General features: G+C 39.6%; 2 protein-coding genes across 2 annotated transcripts in view; one reads left to right on the forward strand and one right to left on the reverse strand.

The window, feature by feature from the left end:
• The window catches only part of LRRTM3 (leucine rich repeat transmembrane neuronal 3), a 159,554-nt gene that overhangs the window by 136,224 nt on the left and 3,043 nt on the right, over positions 1 to 20,287 (forward strand). The gene's annotated exons all lie outside the window — the stretch shown is intronic.
• Positions 3,963 to 20,287, reverse strand: part of LOC309563254 (ATP-dependent translocase ABCB1-like) — a 94,597-nt gene continuing 78,272 nt past the window's right edge. The window contains exons 23-28 of the mRNA XM_082267661.1: positions 19,150 to 19,290; positions 14,610 to 14,766; positions 12,830 to 13,027; positions 7,824 to 8,030; positions 5,379 to 5,525; positions 3,963 to 4,184 (exon numbers count right to left, since the gene is read on the reverse strand). Coding sequence (XP_082123787.1) covers positions 3,987 to 4,184; positions 5,379 to 5,525; positions 7,824 to 8,030; positions 12,830 to 13,027; positions 14,610 to 14,766; positions 19,150 to 19,290 — 1,048 coding nt within the window. The 3' untranslated portion in view covers positions 3,963 to 3,986. The remainder of the gene's footprint in view (positions 4,185 to 5,378; positions 5,526 to 7,823; positions 8,031 to 12,829; positions 13,028 to 14,609; positions 14,767 to 19,149; positions 19,291 to 20,287) is intronic.

The following is a 20,287-nucleotide window of genomic DNA, read 5'->3' on the forward strand; positions in this document are numbered from 1 at the left end:
CACTTATCTAACAAGGTAATATAGTGCACTTAGAAGATTTTTTTGCAGCTGCCTGGACATTCTCTCATACTAAAGTAATTTTCTTGGTGTGACAGCACTTGGCTGAATATATTCTTTCATTCACCTATTTCCAAGTCACTGTAAATTTCACCTCTCATGCTATTTAGTCTAATCACCAAGCATAATCAGGTAAATGAACTCCTAGATTGTGTACAATAACACTCCTTTAGAAAGGCCTCCATTCTTCCAGCAAATGTGATACAACTGAACAGGTAACAGAGAACTGATATTAATCAGAAGTAGCTATGATTCTCTTACCTCACTCTACATCTACAGGAGGGGGAAACTGCAACACTTTGAGTTCCTCATAATGCATATTCTTGTTCCAGCTCAGTGAGTTACCAGGCAGAAAAGGATGGCTAAGGATGTCATCCCAACAGCACACCTTTAAAAATAAGTTAGGGTCCTTTCACATAGGCTTTTCGATCAGGTTCGCCTGTCAGTTTTTCAGGTGGATCTGATCGGACCGTCGTGCCACCCTGACACCCGCCACCATCCGATCCTGCCCACAAAATCCAGAAGGATGCTGGTCCTATTTTCCATCTGTCTGGCAGATCAGATAGGATAGAATCGGATGAAAAACAGACAGTCAGTCTGTTTTCACCCGATTTCCCCATAGAGAAGAGCAGGCTGTGTCCATGTCCGCTCTGAACAGCGCAGCCAACAAGACCTGTCATCTGCCTGCTCAGCGGGCATCAGTGGAGGATCCCCCCTGAGAAAGCGGAATCCGCAAGACGGGGGCAACCGTGTGAAAGGGGCCTTAAAGTGTATTTAAGGCCAACTCTTGTTAGTTTTGGATAGAGTAAGGAAGGTTTAAAATGTTTGGTTATTTTTTGCTGGCTGTGTTCTGCTAGGAAGATGGGAGAATCCCCTTACTTCTGGTCTTGGAGATGTGCAGAAAGTAGAAGAAACTTGCACCAAAGTAAGGGGAATTAATCTCTTAGGCCCCTTTCACACGGGCGCACCGCCCGACGGAGTCCGTTCTGCTCAGTGGGGGATCGATCCGCCGACAGAGCTGTCAGAGCCCAGCTGTCCTCTATGGGGAAATCGGATGAGAACAGACTGCCTGTCTGTTCTTATCCGATCCGATCCTCAAGACGGATGGAAAATAGGGTTTCCATCCATCCAGATTTCACAGACAGGATCAGATCGGATTGCAGCGGGTATCAGCAGAGATGTCTCCGCTGACACTCGCTGCCCCATATGGATGCATGGAGCATCCAATCAGGTCCACCTGAAAAACTGTCAGGCGGATCGTGTGAAAGGGGCCTTGGACAGTTGTCACCAGAACACTTGTACCTGTTGGATTAATAACCCCCTCAGCTCTTGCTCTGGTGATGGCCCAGTTTTGGACTTCACCTCACTTTGTCTTTCTGCCTTGTGACAGTTGTCACCAGGACAAATAGAGGAGTGAATTTCGCAAGTGGGGACAACGACAGAAATAAAAGGTTGCTTTTACTTACACTTAAACAATGGCTGCACTTGTATTTCTATCCTGATAGGTTTGTTTTAAATCAGCAACTATTTTAAATAAAGGTGTACCTGTCCCAGACACACTAAAAAGTATGGTCTGCCATTGCTGGAAAGATCATCAGTGGCCTTATTTTACCCTGTCGCCTATAGTAATAAAAGGGATTCTCCATTCGTTTTCCTATACCACAGTAGGAGAATAAAAGTGTGAATATGTTTGCTCCGGGCACAAGCATTTTCTTCAGACACAATAATAAAGCCTTATATGAGTAAATGTATGCCAAACTGACTGCTTGTTACAGCTTTATACATATTTTTTTGTATACAGCTTAGTAAATGTACAGAGGTTACCATCAGAATGAACATATTTCTGTATAAAGTATGTGAACATTTCCTTTGATAAACACTTGCCATGAGGAATGTTTAGGGGCTACAGAGTGCAGAATGCAAAACACATTGAATGTACTTCTAAGCTGTAAGAGCAGTTATTGTACGGCGTTTGGTCTTTTATGTTCTGTAAATTATTATGCAAGCAATATATAAAACATTGTTGCCATACCAGCGGCATGCCTATTTGCATTTTTCTTGAAGAAAGACACGGACTCCAGCATTAAAAATACAAGCTAATAAAGTTTATTTTTTTTCTATTATACAATATTTCAAAAGGTATGTACAAAACTATTTATTAACTGAATACAATAATACATACAAATATCAAAGACCTATAATAAAAATAGTGTTTGGTTCGGCATGTACATTGTACTGCTGCAAATCAAACACAGAACATATTTAAAAGTGTTAGACAGCACAATATGTAGGTCAAAGGCTAAGTTCACGCAAACTTATAATTTGGTTTGGAGTCGAGGCTGCTGGATTGAATAATTTACAGGCTGCATATATGTCTCATGGACTGCGGTGGTAAGACCTCCCCAGAAGGTCTTCGTTCCAATGCCTTAATTATGAAACAAATGTCTCACTTCTCATGTTGTGTTCTTGTGATCGATAAAATAAAAAGATAATCTAACAGAAAAAGTGAAACCTATGGGGTGGGTGGAGCTTAAAACTTGTGCGGAAATCTCACTGACATGGTCACAAGATGACTTATCCAAGATGGTTATTGCTTTTGGAAGTTTTATCTGAGATCAAAGCTGAAAATTTAACAGAGTACCAAGCACACAGGGGCATTTCTTACACGGATCCCTAACAAAAGGTTGGCATAATTCCTTCCTGGTGGACTTTTAATGTAGAATAAATAATTTCGCCCCCCTGTGAAAAAATGGTACCTTTGTTATAGGAAGGCATAAAGACACTAACCAGTGCAGTAGTGCCAACCAAAAAGTGAGAGTACAGTGTTGGGTAAAGTTAACCTAAGACTTTTTCAAACATTCAACATAGAACTACGTCAAATAATATACACAAAGCATGAAAGTGTTATACATTCACGTCTTAATATTCACAGTTGACATCTAAAAAGGTCATTTTTAAACGATTGTGAGCCTTTTTTTAACATTTGTAATGTGCGGATCGCTGTATCCATACCAGTCACACTACTTTATTGCAAACCTCTAAACACACCATTGAAATGCATATGTGTGTTAACTGGTAAGCAGGTATAGCTTTATTTAACCAGTATTTTAATCCGGGCACCCAAACACACTCCATAGCAAGGTCCTGGGGCTCTCTACAGACTAGCTATACAGCCTGGTCTAGGATCCTACTTACCCTATGATTAGTCAATGAAGGAAAAACAGAAAGTGGATGGTCCTTCTGCTCTCCCTTCCTGTGAAAATGTTCCTGATTAGCTGAAGTTGCTGTCCCTCCCTCATCATGACTATGTGCGGCTGTACAGATTACAGGAAGCGGATATCAAGACAGATTTGGGAATTTATGCTAATTTTATGTAAAAAATACATTTTATGATGTTTTTATGTATATCTAACTATCCACTGGCTTAATTGGTATATCTACATGGAGTCCAACATTACAGTAGCCACAGTCAATATGGTGGCTGGTCAGTTTACGGTACACATTTTATAAATAAAAAATACGCCTGGAAGTCCCTGTTGTCCATATATAAGACAGATAATAACAGCATGGTTACAAAGTTATAAACAAAAATTGTATTTCCAGTCAAGAGAAATGTGTAGTATGTGTTAGAAAAGTATGATAAGGATATTAGAGGTGACTGATACATTTTGTTGGTCATGTTAATACATACATCTATCAATTTGCTTCATTACAAAGTGTAGTTTCAATCACAGTCCCTGGACCAGAACCATTTTGAGTATTAAACCAATACAGTTAGCCTTTAATACTCTTTGCTGGGGGACTGCCTGGACCCTTTAGCAGCAAGAGCTATGCTCTGGTTTTTCACAGTTTGTAGACAGCCATACCTTGCTTGTGGCCTTTGGCTCCGAGACTACGTTTTTCGCCATGAAAACTGAAATCTTTTTTTATCAGTTAGTTACTTGAGAATTTACGAGAGCGTAATATGCGCCTTGCTTAGCCAGGAGCTGGGGGTGCGTCCCTTGCTCAATGACTCTCCCGTTCTGAATGACTGCAATGATGTCAGCGTTCTGTACTGTCGTAAGTCGATGAGCAATCACCACACATGTCCTGCCTTGTCTGGCATCATCCAGAGCCTTCTGCACAATCTGTAGATTTAAAAAAGTCAAGAAACAGGTTTTACACATTATCCTGCTTCATTTGGTGGAACAATTGAAAGCTCACTCTTGAAAGCATAAAATATTTTCATTAAAATGTAACTGTACAAAAGTGTCATTTTTAGTCATTTCTCATATTCCGTCTGCCTAAACGGCACATCTGTTCATGAGTGGTTTATAAGAATATCTCACCAGAGATTTAATGTTAAATTCTGAATAATGAAATATATTGGGCCATAAGGCGCAACACATGGGTTCGGGAAATTGAATTCTGTTGTCATTCACATACAATATAATACTAAATTTCCTTGGTTAAGTATTAATTATATGCTGAAAACACAAAAGAAAACAAAGCTGAACATGCTAAGTATATTTGCCACCACCTTGGTTGAGAATGGCTGCCTAAAGTGTTACTAAACCCACAACAGTAAAATCAGTCTGTAAATGCAGTAAAGCATGCTGGTTATACTTGTTGTGGAACCTAGGGGGTTAATCTTCTGCATTGTGTAAAAAAGGTGGTTTAATCCGGTTTTCTCTGATCCTCCCCTTCTTCCACTGTTCCCAAACCATCTCCTGATAGAACAGAGCCTTGGGGACAAGAGGCACATGCTCAGTTTGTTTTTTTCTCGGGAGAGTGCATGTGATCAGCACATGGCCAATCAGCACTGTCCAGACAGAGGGTCAGGGGTCCTGCAGACTCAAAGGACAATAGGGGAGAATGTAAACTGCTCCTACAAGCTTTCACCAGACACTGATAGAAGTCACAAGACTGCTCTTAGCTGCTGATGAGAAAAGGTATTTAGCAGTTTATATTTAATAAAATAATTACATTTTCCTGCTCTGTGTACTGTGTGAGACCAGATATAATGAATGCAGGCTCCTGAGTTCAGCTATACTTTAAGAGTCTTAGTGCCTAGCCAGAAATCAGAATTTCACCTGACTTGCTAAAATATTAATTACAATGGCTGATAATAGTTAAACATTTTGGTTTATTTATTTCACACATTCTTGCATTTTTTTTCTCTACATTTTATAATGGATTTGAGAGGAATTTCAAATGTGGCACCCGTTTTAGGGGGCTGTAGGAAGCACAAATAAATAAGCATTGATTTTAAAAGAAACTGTAACAATAGTAAGCTCTAGAGACTAAAATAATTCAATGCACACGTTTAAAAACAAACTAACCTTTTCACTTTCTGTGTCAAGAGCTGACGTTGCCTCATCCAGCAGCAGAACCTTGGGTTTCCGTATAAGGGCTCGGGCAATGGCAATTCTCTGCTTCTGTCCTCCTGAGAGTTGAGTACCTTTATCACCCACACGTGTGTTGTATTTCTAAAATAATGGTGAAACATAAGCATTTATTTACTTTCGAATGTAGTTATGATTAAAATAAAAAATTAAAAAACACCAATCCATTTATATACCCTGTTCTTTTTATTATCACTAAAGTGGCCAAGAAAGTTGGGCATAATTGGAAGTTATGCTGAGAACATCTGCCTATTAAGTTTCAGATATGTCTATGTATCGCTATTTGTATACAGGCAAGGGTTGGCCAGTAATCACTAGTCCCATTTATGTGGACTTATTTAAAGAAAATGAAGATTTTTAACCGTTTACTTAGGTGGCTTCTGAATAGGTGACTTGCATTAGTGCTAAAATATCTTCAATTCTTCAAAACAGGTCCAGCTGAATTGGGACACCTTTAACTAGCTATACCATGACCCAGATAAATGAAAAAAGTTTCACAGATATACAGGCAAGGATAATAAGAATAAATGATCACAGTAACTCATATAGTGGCTTGAAAAAGTATTTATACCCCTTGAAATTTTCCATTTTGTCATTACAACCAAAAAGTTAAATGTATTTTATTGGGATTTTATGTGATAGACCAACACAAAGTGGCACATAATTGTGAAGTAAAAGGAAAATTATAAGTGGAATTCAACTTTTTTTACAAATAAATATCTTAAAAGTGTGGTGTGCTTTTGTATTCAGCCCCCCTGAGTCAATACTTTGTAGAACCACCTTTTGCTGCAATTACAGCTGCCAGCTTTTTTGGGTATGTCTCTACCAACTTTGCACATCTAGAGAGAGTGACATTTCTGCCCATTCTTCATTGCAAAATATCTCAAGCTCTGTCAGATTGGATGGAAAGCATATGTGAACAGCAGTTTTCAGGTCTTGCCATAGAATCTCAATTGAATTTAGGTCTGGACTTTGACTAGGCCATTCTAACACATGAATAGGCTTTGATCTAAACCATTCCATTGCAGCACTGGCTGTATGTTTAGTTTTGTTGTCCTGCTGGAAGGTGAACCTCTGCCCCAGTCTCAAGTCTTTTGCAGACTAACAGGTTTTCTCTTAAAGAACGCCCTGTATTTCGCTCTATCCATCTTCCCATCAACTCTGACCAGCTTCCCTGTCCCTGCTGAAGAAGAGCATCCCCACAACATGATGCTGCCACAACCATGTTTCACGGTGGGGGTTGTGTGTTCAGGGTGATGTGCAAAGTTAGTTTTCAGCCACACAAAGCACTTTGCTTTTGGGACAAAAAGTTCAATTTTGGTCTCATCTGACCAGAGCACCTTCTTCCATGTTTGCTGTGTCCCCTACATGGCTTCTCACAAACTGCAAATGGACTTCTTATGGCTTTCCTTCAACAATGGCTTTCTTCTTGCCACTCTTCCATAAAGACCAGATTTGTGGAGTGCATGACTAATAGTTGTCCTGTGGACAGATTCTCCCACCTGAGTTGCGGATCTCTGCAGCTCCTCCAGAGTTATCATGGGCCTCTTGGCTGCTGCTCTGATTATTGCTCTCATTGCCTGGCCTGTCAGTTTAGGTGGACGGCCATGTCTTGGGAGGTTTGTAGTTGTGCCATACTCTTTCCATTTTCGGACGATGAATTGAATAGTACTCCTTTAGATGTTCAAAGCTTGGGATATTTATTTATAAGCTAACCCTGCTTCAAATCTTCTCCACAACTTTTTTCTCTGACATGTCTGGTGTGTTCCTTGGCCTTCATGATACGGTTTGTTCATAAGGTTCTCTAACAAACCTCTGAGGGCTTCATGGAACAGCTGTATTTATAGGGATATTAAATTACACACAGGAGGACTCTAATTACTAGCAAGGTGACTTCTGATGGCAATTGGTTCCACTAGAGTTTAGTTAGGGGTATCAGAGTAAAGGGGGCTGAATACAAATGCATGCCACACTTTTCAAATATTTGTAAAAAAAATGTTGAAAACCATTTATCATTTTCTTTCCACTATGTGCCATTATGTGTTGGTCTATCATAAAAAATCCCAATAAAATACATTTATGTTTTTGGTTGTAACATGACAAAAAGTGGAAAATTTCAATGGGTATAAATACTTTTTCAAGGCACTGTATTAACTTAAAGGTGCAATCAGATACCCCAGTCCAGAATTTCCAATCCACCCTTGCTTTAAGTGCACTATCAAGCTAAACATTCCTCCCCGGTATGCATAGCAATATTTTAAATCTATAGCCAAATGTGTGCAGGTCTGAAAATCTATTTCTAATTTAAAATATAACGGTAGCTTAACACACATTTATCCTTTCTCTAAATCACTTCTGCAGAAACCTATTTTGTTTACTTACCTCTGGAAGATTTTCGATGAAAGTGTGAATATTTGCAGCCTTTGCAGCTTCTACAATTTCTTCTTGCGTCACTTCTCTGTCCAGAGCGCCATACTGAATATTTTCAGCAATGCTGCAGTCAAACAGCATGGGCTCCTGAGACACAATTCCCATTTGGGATCTCAGCCACTTTAAATTCAACGTTTTTGTGTCTATTCCATCTGCAAGCTATAAAAAGAGACAGAATGTCTGCTTAGAACAAAGTTTTCACTGCTGTATATCATACTTCTTGCATATTTTTAAATTGCTTATCATTGGTTTGATGCAGGCATGCCATCCCAGAGGACTAATGAGCCCATTTGCTGTGAATGACAAGCTGGGATGAGATAGAAGCAACAACATTTACTATTTCTAACTGTGCTAAGTGAAGTAGCATAACAAGTAATATTTCAGTTTACAAAGGTCAGTTGGGGCAAAATAGGTGTGCCAAGCATATTGCATTAGGGTGTGCACCCCAAAGGTCAAACACACATGAGTGTGCGTGCATGCGTATACATATTGACGGTGTCAGTAGTTTTTGATTTTATTATTTAATTTTTTTTATAATGTTTTACAATTTTTTTTTTTTTTATTGCAATTTGTTTAGGAGCCCCATTAGGTTTGGTGATCAGGGGTCTATACAGGGGGAATCTGCACCACACAGGGTGATTAGAGTGTGCCCAGGCATACCCTGTGCACACGCCTATGTGGGGCAATGTCACACTGATGGTCCTGTTTGTGAGAAACTTGTCGATGGCAGGATAGTTTCAGAGGACAAAGCATGGAGTGAAAACACTCACCTGTCTAAATGTCTCACTATCCTATGCCTGTCTGACCAGCAATTTAGTTTTTTTAGCTTTTTCAGCAGGGAGGAAGTGCCACCTCACTGCTGAAACTGTCGAGGGAGCAACACAATCAAAGAGGGTAGGGTATCTGCCCTGTATCATTAGTGATCCTCTTGCTTGCAAATTCTGTTCAGCCAACCTTGCAACTTACACACCTCTGCCAAATAGCACAGCCAGGTGGGTGGCAAACTGGCTAAGCAATGCAGAGTCCAAAGTCATCTAGCCTGTTTATTGGGCAAATTCCATCATCATCTGTTGTAATTACAAGACACCTATGGTAAAATTGCATTACCATGCCATCACTGACTACATGGCCTTGGTTACATCATGCAGCATATAAGCCCTGCCAAGGAAAAATTGGGGGACACCAGTGTTCACTGGTTTGTCAGCTTTGACACAATGATAGTCACCCAGCAGTGGTAAGAACTGTGCATCCGAGTTTCCAGGCTACAATGGAATGGGCCTTTACCTCTCCCTATTGCACTTTATACATCTTGGAGAATACAGCTCAAGCAGTTGGACTACAGGGTTTAAATTGGGAGGGTGAAACCCACTTTGGAGTGAAATGTAACCTCAATGATCAGAGCTGGCTGCTGCTGACAGGTATAGGATTCCTATGCCTACACAAGTCCACTATTATTCACTGATCGGTTATCTTTGTTTGTGAAACAAAGGTAAAGAGAAAATGACTCCTGCACTACCTGCATAGATATATCCTCTAAATAAAGTGTGATATAAAGCAAATGATAAGTGTTAATAATAACAAAAAAGGGTTGCTGCAACACCTAATGAGTTCCCATTGCCCCTGTGACAAAGTCTAATGAGACTAAACGTACGTCGGGTTGGAGGACATAGTGGTGATGTCAGCACGCCCATCTGGGGGCAGGATGATCATTTCGGAATGCCTGACGTATTCATTTTAATTGTGAGTAAAATACCGTTCTGTACATTTTTTAAGCTGGGAATAGCGAAATGAGTGATTGTGTTCCTTTTTTATACACACCTGGTTAATGAATGACGACAACTAACTGGCCGCATTATCGGGTGATCTTTTAAAAGACACATCTAACATACGGGTCCTATGAAGGGAGTGTTACCTGCATACCTGGTGTGTGTTGCCCACTAATGCATGGCTAGACCTCATTTGGGGTCTCCTCATCTGGTAAGTTTGCATTCATTATTATATACATGGTGGAGCACAGACCAGGGATCACTTGGAGCACTTATGGACTGTAATGAGGCACGTGTGGAGCACCTGTGTCACCACCAGTATTTGGAATTGGGATTCCCTGGTCTATATCATTTACCAATTTTATGCCACATTTGAAGATTTGTAATTTTGAATGAACATTTGAGGCTTGTTATGCTTTGCAGAGAATAATTGGCACTTTAATTGAAAGCATCCAATCTGTATACCTTACTTGGCACTTTATTGAATAATATAACTTATGAATGCACATATTTACAGCTTTACATGTATATATGGATGCATTTTCTTTTTTTGCACTTATAGCACTTTATTCTCATCAGTGTATGAGCACCACATGATTTTGATTATATGAATACATGTTCGTTGAGTATATTCACAACACTCCAAGTGTTGTCAGGGTTGCACAGACTAAAAACGAACATGAAATAACCACATAAATTGTCCACCATTCACAAGACTACAATAATAAAGTGACAAAAATATAAAAAAATAAATAAATATGATGGCAGTGTCCATAACCACAATAATAATCAGTGCTGAGAGTATACTAAGTGGTAGATCAGTAATTTTCAATTGTGAATAAAAACTCTGCTTACGTGATACACTCAATAATAACCCGATAAACAGCGTCTTAAAGGGACCAGTACTTGAGTCTGAACTTTGGGGGATATGGAAAGCACTTGGAACCAACTGTGATCTGACCATCAACCTGGATTTTTTTTACATGGCGTATTTGATTGCTAAAATAAGAAATATATAACCGCGCTAGTGCAAATTAGATAAATAAGCAGCAACTTCAAGTGTAACAGCACCCAAACAAACATAAATAATAAACAAGTCTTGCAAAATTTGATTGTATTTGATTGTTAATTAAGGTGAGGGTTCTGTGAGCACTGAGATGACAAACGGAGATGGAAGTGCACAGCACGATTTTTCACTTGCAGGTGTGGACTTGAGTGTATCACGGAAGCAGAGATTTTTCCATCACAATTGAAAATTTACTGAATTACTACTTACTATACACTTTGCACTGATTATTATTGTGGCTATGGACACTGCCATCATATTTATTCCTTTTTAATATTTTTTATCACTTTATTATTGTGTTCACGTAAATGGTGGAAATGTATATGGTTATTTCTTGTTAGTTCGTTTATAGGCTGCGCACCTCCAACAACACATATATCTTTAGATGGACTGTTGCTTTAACTGCTTGGTGCATAAAATATGGGTCATTCCTTTTAATTTTCAAATTGTAAAACTTTTTGTTTAACTAAACTTGCAATCTCCAGCATGAGATTCAATTAATAATCCCCATACAGCAATTAAACCTTGTCCAATTATCTGCATCAACAGTCAGTCTCTGCAGTCAGTTACAGCTAATCTCCAGAATGTGAGCCATAGAACATCATGGATCTGTGCATGAAGTAGGAGTTTCTATTGAACTGTGGGCCCCATGGGCATCAGATGGCCACAGGCTGCTAAGTACATGGAGTTATTTGCCTAGGCACATTATTACATTGAATACAGATTTCCATTATTAAACACATTTTGTAGCCAATGTTAAATGTTTGCTTTTCAAATAGCTGTCTGTGTTATTTGTTGCTGAGTGTCATGCAGTCCAGGAAGAAGTTTACTTAGGCTTCCTTGTTGGCAGGGTAATGACAAAAAAAACGAAAGCCCTGATTATTAAAAATACATTATCTTAAAGGATTACTCTGCGAAGTTCAATACATAACTACATGCAGCATATTACATTTGGTGCTAAATGTTAATGTTTGATTAATGTGCAAATCCATAAAAAGAGGAATCCATCAGCAGCTGTAATTTTATAAATTGCCATTCTCATTTTTGAAGCTCAATATGCTTGTTCATGGAATAATTTATAGGAGTGGAAAGAAAATTTGCAAAATAGCCTTTTTTTGTTACTGCAGATTGATTAGTTACATAGCTATTAATAAATTATGCAACCGGTATTTTAGAATGTGCTTTTCAACTTGTGTTAAAAACTGAAATAATTTTTTCTTTATTATTGAATAAAAAGGATAATTAGACATTAAAGCATTATTTTTATAAATTGGGCTCTGCCAGCTGCCTTACGGTAAATAGGAGGATCAAAAAAAAACTGCAACACACATCAAACCAGTTGATAGAACTCATCGAATATATAAATGTCAGAATTTTATAGTAAAATCAGAATGCAGGATCTTGTAACCCCCAAGCCCCAACTTTAAAAGAGAATGTGTGTATACTCATGCAAGGAAAAGAAACAGTTCCACTTTAGTCCCTGCCTCACCAACAGCACATGGTCACCTCTCCCTTGATGTCCTGCCACTTGGCTGTAGGAGCAGGATAAGCCATCTTGTGTGAGCTTCAAGTAACCCAAGTCATAGCTTACACAAGACTATGGGCTCCGCCACTGTGACAGTGCTTGGTGATTGGCACAGATCTGAGAGGGTCACCTACTCCTTCATACCTGGAAGTTCTGGATATTCTTTAGAGCTGCCACAGTGGGGGGGTAGCAAAAGAAAGGGGAGCATGTTCTTCTGGGGAGAGAGGCAATAAAAGCAAGCCTGTTGCTTTGCTCTGCATGGTAAAAGTACAAGTTTACCTTAAGGTCACTGTACTTAAACAAAGCACTATATGCATGCTACATGGATGAACTTTGTGAGCTTGGGGCTATGTCTGTAGAATTGAAGCCGATGAGATATGAATGGCTATGAGATTGTTCTCCAAGTTAGACATCTTTAGTCTAGAGAGATACAAGTTACCAGCTGTGTCTCCCCCAACACTGAACTTCGTAGATTTGGCTGTTTCATTAAACTACTTCACCATTGACACTAATGCCTTACAAAACCCTTATTAACACCCGATATGTATCTTGTGTATATATACACATATCTGTGTTTATTGCATATATCATTTTTGCTTACCACTTTTCCATCAACAGGATCGTAGAACCTCTCCAGCAGCTGAACAGATGTACTCTTTCCACACCCACTGCTGCCCACCAGAGCTAGGGTTTGTCCTTTGGTAACTTTTACATTCAATCCCTGAAGAACCTGGACTTTTGGTCTTGTTGGGTACACAAACTTGATATCTTTGAATTCAAGGTTTCCTTCATATGCACTCTAAAACATAAGTACATGTATTTCATTTAATATAGAGGCTTAGCCCTTATTAACTAAGCAAAAATTGTGAAAAATGCTTTAATAAGATATATTTTTGTAGTTCTTACTGGTGTTAACAGATGAAAACTGGAGTGGCTGCTATGGGTAACTCTGCACCTCGTTTTTGAAGTATCTAATTTTTCCTGATAAGAAAAAACCTGCTGTCCAGCAATCTAAATAAAGGACTCTAATGTTTCCCAAAGACTTTGGCGGATGGGTGGACATGCAGCAACAATCCATCCCTAACAAATATTGCCCTTGGTCTTTGCAGGGTGGAGAATAGTACAGGGTAATGCTGTTGCTGCTTATCTTGTGGAAGAGCTGCAGTTATTTGGGCAGGTTTTTTATTTTCTTCAATCAATGTTCACCCTGAGATCAGTAGACATCTGCCTTCCCTTAAAGATGTGAAAGCATTCCGTTATCTATCAGGCAGCAAAACCACTGGATCAGGTGACTTTTATCCCATACTTATGAGCTTCATAAATGTAAACTCAGAAAGCCAAATTTTTCTGAATAGAAAAAAAGGGCATTAAAGCAGAGATCCACCCAAAAGTGGAAGTTCCGCTTATCTGACTTCCCCCTCTGGTGCCACATTTGGCACCTTTCGGGGGTTTACCTGTCCTCACTTCCAGGAGATAGTGCTGCAGCATGATCACTCGGAAGTTCGGCCCCCCTCCTCCAGGCCATTCCGAAAGTGCAGCGTGCTTCACACATGCGCAGCAGAAAACCGGCAATGAAGCCGCAAGGCATTACTGATATTTTCCCTTACACGCCATAGCGGCGACAGCACCCAGAGCCGATGGAAACATCGGCTAGGGTGCCAACATCGCTGGATTCCGGGACAGGTAAGTGACCCAATATTAAGTCAGCAGCTTCAGTATGTGTAGCTGCTGACTTCATTTTTTGCTGGGGAGGGGGCAGGGGTGGAACTCCACCTGTAAACTTCTTATTGAAACATGGTTGTACAGATACTGTAAGTATCCCTCCTAATAAGGGGAAATGATATCTGGGTAATGGAATTTTTACATTGTAGGTTAACATCTTACCCACTTCAGGGGCTGATTTATAATGCTATTTCACACTACCATGGCCTACATTTTCTTGCTTATACTTAAAACGCAGGTGGCAATGTTAAGCCTGTGGTGCCTTATGGGGTTATCTCTGCTTAACTCAGCAGAGAGAACTTTGTGAATGGAGGAGAAATGGAAATCACGTAACTGGGCTCTGCTGTGCTATTGTGTCCTGACAGCGAGGACTTTCCAACAGTCCCATTTGACAGAAGTTGATCATTAGAGCAACTTACATGGAGTAGGAATGGCCATAAATGGACTGACATTCTGCTGCAGAACTTGCCAAATTTCGAGCAAACTATGGTCAGCTTTATTGTTCTGTAGGCAAGATAAGAACTGGAAGGGCTTCTTGAAATAACACTAGAAGTGTGCAGAGGACACTTTTTCACTGTGGTTAACTATAAATACAATTTATGTTTCTTTGTCTGTTTTTTGAGACAGCTAGGTAATAAAATACTTAAATATGGTCTTACCAGCTTTTCACCATCTTCACTGTAACTGTCAATTGCAGGTTGTCTGTCCAGCAGCTTCATGATTCTCTGGCATGATACTTTGGCTTTTCCCATGTCAGGTGCTAGCGATGAAGTCTGTCCAACATTCATCGCAGCAAAAATAATTGTGGAGAATACTCTAAGATATGAAGATACATACAGTAATGAGCACTTACCTAGAAATCCCATTTATTCATGAAAAAGTAGAAAGTGTATGAATGCAACTGCATTCTGTACATCCTAAGCTCTTAAGTCACTTTTGATCTAACACGTGGCAGTTTTACTGGAGACTATATTACAAAATATGCCAATTAAGTTAAATTATACTGAACCGCCACACAAACAGAACGCTTTTAGGAAGAAAGCTAATGGAATATTTTGTGTAGCAATCAACTTTTAAAGTGAATGATCAAAGAAACTACATAAGAGGGAATGGATATATTTAGGTATGGATAAATATTTAAAAAACAAATAAAAAAAAACACACACAGACACATATATACATATATATATATATATATATATATATATATATATATATATATATATATACATATACACACACATACAGTAGCTCACAAAAGTTAGTACACCCCTCACATTTTTGTAAATATTTTATTATATCTTTTCATGTGATAACACTGAAGAAATTACACTTTGCTATGAAAATAGTCCCCTCAAAATAACTCAACACATAGCCATTAATATCAAAACCGCTAGCAAGAAAAGTGAGTGCACCCCTAAGTGAAAATGTTCAAATTGAGCCCAATTAGCCACCCCCTCCCCCCCCCCCCCGGTGTCAAGTGACTAGTTAGTGTTACAAGGTCTCAGGTGTGGATGGGGAGCAGGGGTGTTAAATTTGGAGTGATCACTCTCTCATACTGGTCACTGGAAGCTCAACATGGCACCTCATGGCAAAGAACTCTGAGGATCTGAAAAAAAGAATTGTTGCTCTACATAAAGATGGCCTAGGCTATAAGCAAATTGCCAATACTCTGAAATTAAGCTGAAGCATGGTGGGCAAGACCATACAATGGTTTCACAGGATAGGTTCCACTCAGAACAGGCCTCGCCATAGTCGACCAAAGAATTTGAGTGCACGTACCCAGCGTCATATCCAAAGGTTGTCTTTGGGAAATAGACATATGAGTGCTGCCAGCATTACTGCAGAGGTTGAAGGGGTGGGGTCAGCTTGTCTGTGCTCAGACCATATGCCTCACACTGCATCAAACTGGTCTGCATGGCTGTCGTCCCAAAAAAATGATGCACAAGAAAGCCCGCAAACAGTTTGCTGAAGGCAAGCACACTAAGGACATGGATTATTTGAACCATGTCCTGTGGTCTGATGAAACCAAGATTACCTATTTTGGTTCAGATGGTGTCAAGCGTGTGTGGCAGTAGCCAGGTGAGGAGTCCAAAGACAAGTGTGTCTTGCCTACAGTCAAGCATGGTGATGGGAGTGTCATAGTCTGGGGCTGCATAAGTGCTGCCGACACTGAGGAGCTACAGTTCATTGAGGGAACCATAAATGCTAACATGTACTGTGACCTACTGAAGCAGAGCATGATCCCCCCTCCCTTCAGAGACTGGGCCGCAGAGCAGTATTCCAACATTATAACGACCCCAAACACACCTCCAAGACGACCACTGCCTTGCTAAAGAAGCTGAGGGTAAAGGAGATGGACTGGCCAAGCATGTCTCCAGACCTAAACCATATTGAGCATTTGTGGGACTGGCAAAGCATGTCTCCAGACCTAAACCATATTGAGCATTTGTGGGGCATCCTCAAATGGAAGGTGGAGGAGCGCAAGGTCTCTAACATCCACCAACTCCGTGATGTCGTAGTGGAGGAGTGGAAGAGGACTCCAGTGGCAACCTGTTAAGCTCTGGTGAACTCCATGCCCAACAGGGTTAAAGCAGTGCAGGAAAATAATGGTGGCCACACAAAATATTTATACTTTGGGCAAAAATTGAGACATTTTCACTTAGGGGTGTACTCACTTTTGTTGCCAGCAGTTTAGACAATAATGGCTGTAAGCTAAGTTAGTTTGAGGGGACAGCAAATTTACACTGTTATACAAGCTGTACACTCATTACTTTAATTTTGTAGCAAAGTGTAATTTCTTCAGTGTTACATGAAATTATATAAAATTTACAAAAATGTGTGGGGGGGGAGGGGGTGTACTCACTTTTGTGAGATACTGTAATAGATATGTGTATGTATGTATATACACACACACACACACACACACACACACACACACATACACATAAATTTAAATATACTGATCTGATATAGTTAGGGAGTAAAAGGGGCCTCTAGGTAGGACATTACCCTCTGTGTGCAGCAAACAGTGCATGTTTCTTGGCAGTAAAAGTGGACGTACCCTACCTTCTCTATATACTGTATGAAGGGTATGGTATTATGTAATTGACTATTTCCTATGACAACTATAATAGTTTTTTCTAAACTGCCTGTGCCATTAAGAGGCTGCAGAACTTGCTGGAAAATTGCTGCCCCATCAAGCCTCTTAAAAGCACACTGCTCGTGCTTCATGACATTAACCACTTTACCACCGGAGGATTTTGCTGTCTTACGTCCAGGCCACTTTTTGCGTTTCGGCACTGTGCGACTTTAACTGACAATTGCGCAGTCATGCAAAGCCGTACCCAAATGAAATTTATGTCCTTTTTTTCCCACAAACAGAGCTTTCTTTTGGTGGTATTTGATCACCTGTGCAATTTTAATTTTTTGCAATATTAAATAAAAAATGCGACAATTTTGAAAAAATAACAATATTTTTCTACTTTGACAGTTAAAAAATATCCAATATATTCAATTGTCATATATTTAGGCCAAAATGTATTTAGCTACATGTCTTTGACAAAAAAATTTTACCCCATTCCTGACCAGGCCATATTTTCCGATTCGGCACTGCGTTACTTTAACGGACAATTGCGCGGTCGTGCAACGCTGTACCCAAATTAAATTTATGTCCTTTCTTTCCCCACAAACAGAGCTTTCTTTTGGTGGTATTTGATCACCTGTGCGATTTTTACTTTTTGCACTATAAACACAAAAAGAGCGACAATTTTAAAAAAAATAACAATATTTTTCACATTTTTTTATATGAAATTCCCCCCCCCCCCCAAAAAAAATTTAAAAATCTAAATCTTTTAACATTTTAGGCCAATTTGATTTCTGCTACATTTTTTTGGTAAAAAAAAATCGCAATAAGCGTATTTTGATTGGTTTGCTCAAAAGTTATTGCGTTTACTAATTAAGGGAAAGATTTCTGTCATTTTTGGTGTTTTTTTTTTAACGAGTAATGGCGGCGATCTGCGATTTTTTTGCGGGACTGCAACATTGCGGCGAGCAGATCGGACCCTTGACTGACATTTTTTACACTTTTGGGGGTACCAGTGACATTACTACAGTAATCAGTGCTATATATATATGCACTGTTACTGTAAAAATGACACTGCCAGGGAAGGGGTTAATTTTTATTGGAGAGGGAGGGGTTAATATATGCCTGGTGCTTACTGACGTGTGTGGGGGGAGGTGACTGAGTGACACAGGGACAGATCGCAGGTTCAGCTATGCTGAATCCTGCAATCTGACCCTGCCTGTCACTTAGGAGATCCGCCCGCTTTGTTTACACAAGCAGGCGGATCTCCACACTAGATCGCCGACGATCGAGGAAGAGCAGCGGTGATCACCGCCACTCCTCCCCTGGCCCGACTCCCGCTGTAACTGAATACAGCGGGAGCGAGCCTCCGGCGGCGCGCGCGCGCACCGCCGAGAGAGGGGATTGTCTACGTCGCCAGACGATAACGAACCACTTTGCCGCAGTACAGTCAACGTGACTGGTCAGCAAGTGGTTAAATTAGATATTATGAATAGAATAGCCATAAATATTATATTTCTGCCTAAATAAAGGCAGCTTTGCTTAGATATATAGGGAGGATTTATTAAAGGCAAGTAGGCTGTTCACTTTGCAGAGAAATTTACTCCAGAGCTTAAGTGAATGTGGAAGCTTGCATAGGATTGTATGATGGAAGCCAGCAGAGCTTCACCTCATTAACAAAGCTCTGAAGTAGCTCCCTTGGAAAATAGTCTACTTGCCTTTATTGAATTAACCCCACAAAAAAAAAGGGGGGGGGACATTTAAAACTGTCTCTGTAAACATATTTATTTATTAGATTCCGTCTCCTCAGAGACAAGTTTAATGCCCTGTTTGCAACATTTTTAAAATCATAATTTTCACATCTATTCACAGGAAAAGCCACATAATAAATAGATTAAGGACATTCATACTGAAAAACTTTTTTCAATCTCATTACAATTTTTTTTATCCTGCATAATAGTTCTAATGTAGAACTTTAACCACCCACTCCCGCTATTGCTCAACTACATCTTCTACACTACAGTGCACAGCCAGCTGCATCCGAGTGCCGCCACCAGCTGCACAGCAAACAAAATATGACAAAATATATTGTTCCTGTGGAGTACAGTACTTACATGAAGACATTCTCAAATTGTGTGTAGCAGTTTGCAATCAACCAGGCTCCAAATCGGAATACAGCTGCATTGACAAAGTAGTTTATGGACTGGGAAACTGCATAGGTAAAGCCATGAAGGGGGGCTTTTTTTAAAGAATCCCTAAAGTAGAAAAAAAAAAAAAAAGAGAAATTATTTGTATTTGCAAGGTCTGACGGACTGTCCTCTTAGGTTATAATGCACAATTGATAAATATGTATATTCATCATGGACAGAAGGGCATTGATGTTTGAGACAAGAAGTGATTCCACTGAGGTATTTATTATAAGGTTGCTTTGAGTTCACTAGGAATTATACATATTAGAATTCATCAGATATGAACACAGCTAGAAGATTCTTGTAGCTGCAGTAGCAGCAATGTCATTTAAAATTGTGCAAAAATATGTATTCCTGACAAAAAAAGAAATTATATATATACACACACATATATATATATATATATACATACACACGGTACATATACACACTATATATATATATATATATATATATATATATATATATATATATATATATACACACATATATACACACGCACACACACACATACATACACCAAACAGAGATAAAGTAAAGAATCAAGACCTACTGTGTAGGGGCTTTTAAAGGGAGACCCAGTGCACACTGCTGGCCCAATGCCATTATTTATAGGATGGTGAAAAAAGAGCCAAGAAAGAAGTTACATCATCAAAGGAAACCCAGTGGCTGAAGTGAAAAAGAGAGGGGAGTGTGATCTGTCAGCACTGGAGAAGGCCAAATTAGTGGGTAAGTCTGCCATAATGCGAATACCCGCAGTAGCTTTTGTTCCGGTTTAAAACCATACACAGCCAGAATATTGTCAGAAGGCCAACAATGGAATTCTCCATCATGATAGTTATACAGTGCTTTAAAATTGTGGGAGGAATGTTATAAATCTAAGGCTGGCCATAGATTATACAATTTTCTGTCCTTCAACCATAGGTTGAAGGACAGAAAATAGCTTGATTTCCCCATCAACTCAGTTTTTGTTGATAGGGGAATCCCTCCCATTGAGCTATTGTATTCTGACAGCGGGAGGATTCCCTGACGTCAGAATACAATGATCCCTGCTGGCAGCTAT

This window comes from Pelophylax lessonae, assembly GCF_965119305.1.
Source record: "Pelophylax lessonae genome assembly, chromosome: 9".
NCBI lineage: Eukaryota > Metazoa > Chordata > Amphibia > Anura > Ranidae > Pelophylax > Pelophylax lessonae.